The sequence below is a fragment of the Penaeus japonicus genome, unplaced genomic scaffold (genome assembly GCF_977035675.1).
Source record: "Penaeus japonicus unplaced genomic scaffold, GWHDUDI00000001_assembly GWHDUDI00000001, whole genome shotgun sequence".
In the NCBI taxonomy this organism is placed as follows: Eukaryota; Metazoa; Arthropoda; class Malacostraca; order Decapoda; family Penaeidae; genus Penaeus; species Penaeus japonicus.
This window is the reverse complement of record NW_028234403.1, coordinates 34,686,770-34,694,269: the sequence shown is the minus strand read 5'-3', so window position 1 is coordinate 34,694,269 and position 7,500 is coordinate 34,686,770. Positions and strand designations below refer to the sequence as shown.

Sequence of the window (7,500 nt, the reverse complement as noted above, 5' to 3'; positions counted from 1 at the left end):
ATCCTATTCCTCCTCCTTTCATTTCTTTCTTCACCTCTGTCCCACCTTTTCTTTTTCCTTTTCCTCTACCCTTCCATCTCACTCTCTCCCTTTCCCTCTCCCTCTGCCTCTTCCCCCCTTCCATTTCCTTCTCCCTCACCTCTTCTCTTCCCTCCACCTTCTTTTTCTCTCTTCCCCCTCCCGTTTTTTCTCCCCCCTCTCTTACCTTCCTCCCCTCCCCCCTTCCTCCATTTCCCTCTCCCCAGTCCCAGTTCTCTCTTCCCTATCCCTCTCCTCCTTCCCCTTCCCCCTCGTGTCCCCCCTCTCCTTCCCTTTCCCTCTCCCCTCTCCAAGATTCTCCCACCTTCCCTTCCTTCCCCTCCCTCCCTCGTCTTTCTTTTATCTTTCCCCTGCCCTTTCGATCCCTCTCCCACCCCTCGCCTTCCCTTCCCCTTTCTCCTCCCCCGTCCTCTTTCTTTCCCCCCTCCCCTTCCTCCTCCTCTTGTCTTTTTTTCTCTCCCCCCTCCCCTTCCTATCCCTCTCCCATCCATCTTCCCCCTCCCCCCGCCCGTCTTTCTTCTCTCCCTCCCTTCCCCTTTCCTATCCCTCTCTCACCCCTCCCCTTCCTCTTTTCCCCCCTCCCTTTCCCACCCCTCATCCCCCCTTCCCCTTCTATCACTCTCCCACCCCATCCCTTCCTCCTCCCCCTGTCCTCCTTCTCTCCTCCCCTTCCTCTTCCAATCCCTCTCCCTCCTTCTCCCCCCTCCCTCCCTCCCTCCCTCCCCTTCCCCTCGCGAGGTGTCACCGGAACCAGCTAAGTCTTCCCATTAACGGAACAATAAAACTCAAGACAACAATACCCTCCAGTAATTGGGTGCGTCAACTGTTTGGATTTCTTTGTTTTTTGTTTTGTTTTTATTAACTTTTGCGTTTTGTGTATTTATTTTGTTTTTTTCTTGTTTTTTTTTTGTTATCTTTTTTTCTTGTTCCTTCTTCCTCATTATTTTTTAAGATTGATTTAGGTTATTCCTGTTCCTTTTTTCTCTTCTCCATTTTGTCTTCTCTCTCCTACTGTCTCCTTCTCTCTCTTTATTCCCTCTCTCCCTTTATCCCACCCCTCCCTATCCCTCCCCATCTTCCCCCCTCCATCCCTCCCATCGATCCATCCTCCTCTCCATCCCCTCCCTCCCTCTCTCCATCCCTCCCCTCTCTCTTTTTTTTCAATTCGTCCTCTTTTTCTCTCCGAAAAATTCCAGTCTGGGAAACCGCTCCCCATCTCCCGGTTGGTAGGGAGGGAGGGGGGTGAGGGGTTGGGTTGGGTTGGCTGATGTGGGGGGGGGGGTGCTGCAGACGGAGGCAGAGAAGACGATTGATTTTATCTCTTTTTTTTCTTTTTTCTTTTCTTTTCTTTTTGTATTGTTATTGTTATTATTGTCGTTATATTTCTTCTCGTTACCATTATTGTTTATGTTATTGGTACTATAGGCGGTGATGATTATAGTGATGATAATGATGAGGATGATGATAATAATAACAATGAGAACAGCAAAAACATTGATAATAACAACAATAATAATAAGAGTAATAATAATAGTAACAATAATGATGATCGTAACCCTTATGATATCAACGATGATAAAGATGATAAAGATAATAAAAACGATAATGGTGATGATACTAGTAATAATAATGATAATGATGACAATGACAGTAATGAAAATCATCATTATCCATATTATTACTATAATGATGAAAAATAAAATCAATAATGATGAAATCAAGAATCATATCAATAACAATAATAATAATGATAATTATGTTGGTTAATTAAGATGACAATAACAAAATTTTAATCCGTGAATAAAGCAATCATAATTAACATTATCATCAATAACCTTATCATTCCTCCTCTTGATAAAATCTATACCACTATGATATCACTTAATAATACCCTTATCACTTTCGTCACTTTCTCTCCCACTGTGTGCTTGAAAGCGGCCTCTTTTGAGACTCGCCGGCCTATCTCGCTGCTTCCACTGGCCTCGTTCTGTGACATCGAGGTCCAAGTTAACGGGGTGCGCACTATAACGGGGCTTTTCATTCACAAGACGAGAACGACAGGGTAATTTCACCCTAGGGAGGAGAGTGTACTGCAGTTGTTTTGTTTGCAATGGTGGGATGCAAGCGTATGTGCAAACGCACGCTTGCACACACACACACACATACACACACTAACACACGCATACACATGGTAACATAGCGTTACACCTGCGTTTGCATAGAACATTTATTCAGTGTATTCTTGCTTTAAATACACAAAAAATAGATGAATGAATAAATAAATAATTATATATATATACTCACGCACACACACACTCACACACACACACACACACACTCACACACACACGCACACACACACATAAACAAACAAACATGTGCAAATGCCAAAACAAACGCACAGATACATACAAAAGCAGACGAATAAATACACACATACACAAACAAGTGAACATAAAACTAAACAGATACTGACACACAAACACACAAACAAATACGCGCCTACCCGATCTGTACATATCTGCCTATCACTGCCTATCACTAAGTCAACGTTCACAATTTTTTTTTTTTTTGAACAACACATCAAACAGACTTTGAATCAGCTTTTGAAAGGCATTCTCTCGGCCAACCTCGAGGACACATGAAAAATAGTGGACTGGCGTACTCCATGTTAACCCGAATGCTCTCATGTGGCCATTTTTTCATGTTGCGATTGGTTCTTTGTTTTTAGTTGGTATTCTCTTTCTCTTTATTTGTTCTTATTTTACATATCTATTTTTTGTTACATTCCCGAAAGAATACACTATTTGAGAAGCGTTTAATGTTCATTTGTGTATATATATGTATATGTTTATACATCTCTCTCTCTCTCTTTATTTCTTTCTCTTTCTCTCTCTCTCTCTCTCTCTCTCTCTCTCTCTCTCTCTCTCTCTCTCTCTCTCTCTCTCTCTCTCTCTCTCTATATATATATATATATATATATATATATATATATATACATTTATTTATTATTATTATTTTTTTTACAAACACCTTTTCATTTTGTACAATCGTAAACGCAAACAAAAAATTACAATAGTACTTCTGTTCACATAATTCATAACTGCTTAATCATTAATTCATTCATCAATTGTTTTACTTATTGAATAATCAATTCAATCAATCAATCATTTATTCACTGGTATATCTGTTATTTTTATTATTTGTTTATTGTTCATCATTGTCATTATTGTTATCATCATTATGATTATGATACTACTGCTACTGATATTGTTTTTAATTACTATCATTAATGCTAATGATAATGATGATGATACTACTACTTATAAGGATGATGATAATAATAACAATAAGGATAATAATCATCATCATAGATCGTTATTGTTATTACCATTTCAGAAACCTCTTTATTTATACACTATATATGGATAGCCCTATCAAACTTTTCATAATCAAAGTTTGCTATTCTAATCGATAAACACAGAAAATTGACCATATAACAGGCGATGAAAATTAAAAGGGGACACAAAAAGAAAAAATAAGGATGTGTTAAGTAGATACGAAAGTGAGAATGAAAGAAAGAGCAGGAAAAAAAGGAAGTAAAGGAGGGAAGGGAAGAAGAAAGACAGTAATTATCAGATGAGGGTTGGGAGCATGAGGTGAAAGAGGAGAGGGAGAGGAAGGTAAGATGAAAGGGTTGAAAGAAGAAAGAATAAAGGAGGAATAAATATGAAAGAAATATGAAGAGCGGTTTTTCTTTCACCCTTTCTTTCTTTCTTTCTTGTTTTTTTTTCTCTCTCTGGATTTTATAACTGAGAGAAGCTGCATTGCTAAGATCTATGATAAGATGATAGCTAGAAAAGGAATATAAAAGGAAACAAATAAAAAATGGAGGAAAAAAGCGAGCGAGAGTGTGAGGAAGAAGGCAAGCGAGGAATAACAGCTCTCCGTTCTCTCTCTTTCTGTCTGCCCTATCTCATCCACTCATTCTCTCTATCACTGTATACACACATACATATATATACATACATACATACATATATATATATATATATATATATATATATATATATATATATATATATATATATATATATATATTATATATATATATATGTATATATATATACACACACACACACCACACACACACACACACACACACACATATATATATATATATATATATATATATATATATATATATATATATATATATAATATATATATATATGTGTGTGTGTGTGTGTGTGTAAATATTTATATAATGTATATACTTTATTTCCCCTAGCTCACCCTCTCACTCTTTCACTCGGTCTCTTACCATGAATAAACTCAGGGAGCCGATATACATAAATACTTAACTCACTGATGATGGTCTGCGGAACCCTGATCGGGAAGTATAGACAATAGAAGAAAAAGAAAGAAAGGAAATATAGAAAGAAAGAACAGAAAAGAGAGAGAGAAAAAAACAACAACATGAGTCCATGTTCACGTTCATGATTTATTTTTGTCCTTCAGCCCTTCTTATTTTGTCTTTTCCAGCATCCCAAGGAGGTAAGGATCGAGAGTTAATATTCTCCGGAAGAAGAATGACGTCGAGATTGACGCTCCGTCTCACTTCCGGGATGAACATCTTCATGGTGAGTGTCTTCTCATGCTACTTCTATCATGTGAGTTAGAGGAAGCTACATTTATCGTAACATCGGGAACAAGACTTTAGATATTTAGATTGTAAGAACATGATTAGAAATGCGATCATCTCGACACACCGAGTTGATTTAATTTCCATGGGGGGATCAAAGCATTTCAGAGACTGCCATTTTACCTCTAAAGCAATTCCTCATGCCTTGAAATATCTCTTACGGTTTAGTCGACAGGAAGAGGAGCCGTGCAACTAACTACCACTCTATCTCTCCCCGCGCTCTATAGGTTACGGTCCTGTGGTCGATAACAGTGACAGCGGCAAAGGAACTGGGCGACCCGCGTGTGCTGTCTTCATTTCCCAGGAGGCTTACGAGCGAGACACAGCCTGCAGCGTCGAGCACAGACACAGCAACGAGTCACGGCGAACTCTTACGTAATCTATCCATGTCAAAAGTGAGTGGAATTATTCATTTCGTTTATGAGACTTCTAGAGGTTAGTTTAGAAATATGATGTCAGTGATATCTGCTGGTACAGTTGTTTAGTATACTCTTATCTTGCTTACGGGACAATGTCTTCAGCTTATACATGATATTTTGTTACTCACTAATATAACTACTTTTATGAACAAATATTTATAAGCAATATAGCTTCCAGGAGAATAACGTTATCATTTCATTCAAACATATATTCGTCGCTGTTCATAATAGATGATATTCATATGTATGTATCTGCTATCTTTTCACTTTACCAGATTTTTTCCCCTAATTATCTGACGGTTGATATAAAATTCATACCAGCAATTAATGTTTGAATTCGAAATTGACACATGTTGCTTTAACTCTGCAGGCTATTGCTCATAATGAAAATATATTCATAATACAATCACCAGCACTATGTATATGCCTTAATCTCCAATAAATAACTTTTATCTTTCACATTACAAACCATTAAACATGAAAAAAAGGTTTCGCAGTTTCAATAAGTTGCAAACCGATCCATTTTCCATATGCATGATTTCTAATTTCCATGTAAGTTACAATCTCGTTTGAATATAACATTGACTAAAAAACAACATTATTATCAGGCTACAAAGGATGTCAGTAATTACGTTTTGTCTACAAAAGTGTTTATAAATTAAAGTATCTCTATATAGCTGTAACACTTTGGCAACTATTTTATATTGGACAATAGTTGTGAAGTATTTTCTGTAAAAAATTTCGTAAACCCGGAACGTCTTATGCTATGAAGATTTTGCATGGGTTGCGAGAAAATAGTCCTCGGGATTTTATCAAAGAGAACACCATTCTTTTCAATAGTCCAGCATATAGGAAGGCTCGTTCCGAAAGAAATAGCCCCTCTGCTACTTTCTCTAAAATCCCGCAATTTTACTTGCTGTTTTTATGCCATTTTACATAATTTTGTCTTTTAATCCATCAAATCAATCAGCTAAAAATATAGACTATTCATTAATGATAATGAATGTTCCAATGGGCGAGGAAAGGCACCATATCATTAATGTTACAGAATATGAGCTGTTGCATCCTACTAAAAGATGTCTCTTCCTCAGGCACTGGTATATCCCTGGACACTGCCAAAGGGCGCCTGGTTTCTCCAACGACCGAAAGACCTTCACCGGCCACGACCTTCTCGGAAAGTGCCCTTGGAAGGCGACCCGAGAAACAACTTTACCAAGAAGACTCTTCTGCACACCGAGGAGAGAGATTTTCCTACCACCACGGAGAAGTCGTTTGAGAATTCCAGTGGAAAGGAACTCCGTCACGATCTATCTAAGTCGGATCTACCCTCCGTTCCTACTTCGGAGGAGGCTGAGTTCTCCCTCAACGCGACGGACAAGGACGAGGAGGAATTTCGCCATCATCAAGAGACAGATGGTCAGCCTACTTCTACCGTGGAGACCTCTGTTGACGATAATTTAGTCCAGGAACCTGTCGTTTTACCCGTGACGGAGGGCAAGAATCGCGGAGGGCATGACTACGGCCTGCCGAAGGAGCTCATGCCCATCCATCCAGGAGGCGGGTCCAAGTTCGAGGACCTAGAGAGAGAGAAGTTAGAAAGAGCCAAGATGGCGCAGACGAAGCTGGAAGACGATGACAAAGAAAACGGGAATTCATACGATGCGGAGGGACTATACAGTTCCGCGTCTTTGCTATCCTTCTCGACCCATCTTCTTGGAATCAATCTCTGTGTGAGAATAGCTGTTTATATTTCACGTTCCATATTTCTTCCAGCTTATCTAGACTCCGTAATCTTTCCTATTTCGGTAATGTAATTTAATGCGACTCATTCAATATAACGTAGCATAATGTGACAAATTGATTCATAATATTTTTAGAGTAAAGATATATAAACCTTACGTATAGGGAAAATTGTGGATACTGTTAATACATGGTCCATATTTTTTTTCTATTGTGTAATCGGTTAGTCTAATGTATGAAAGTATTGATGTAATCCTCTTTGTTTTAAGAATATAAATTTACCACAAACGGATGCATTTTCCTTATACAAAGCTCTACGAGTTAACAATCCTTATCTGGATTCTCTTTATTCTATCATGGCTTGTCTTGATTAGCTGTTTTCCCTTTCTCTCTCTTACCCTCGATACACTTACAAGTCTGAACAAGACATCTTACAAGAAATTATTGGATATAGCTGCTCACAACTCAGTGTTTACATTTAATGACTCTATCTGCACACAAATAGACGGTGTAGCAAAGTGATCACCACTTGGCCCTTGTTACGCCAATACCTTCCTTTGTCATCATGAACAAGCTTGGTTGAATAATTGTCCTGCA

General features: G+C 38.4%; 1 protein-coding gene across 1 annotated transcript in view; it reads left to right on the top strand.

Moving 5' to 3' along the window:
* The window catches only part of LOC122254704 (uncharacterized), an 80,166-nt gene extending 72,986 nt beyond the window's left edge, over window positions 1–7,180 (top strand). The window contains exons 2-4 of the mRNA XM_043018523.2: window positions 4,585–4,682; window positions 4,972–5,139; window positions 6,255–7,180. Coding sequence (XP_042874457.2) covers window positions 4,632–4,682; window positions 4,972–5,139; window positions 6,255–6,977 — 942 coding nt within the window. The 5' untranslated portion in view covers window positions 4,585–4,631 and the 3' untranslated portion in view covers window positions 6,978–7,180. The remainder of the gene's footprint in view (window positions 1–4,584; window positions 4,683–4,971; window positions 5,140–6,254) is intronic.
* The last annotated feature ends 320 nt before the right edge of the window (window positions 7,181–7,500 follow it).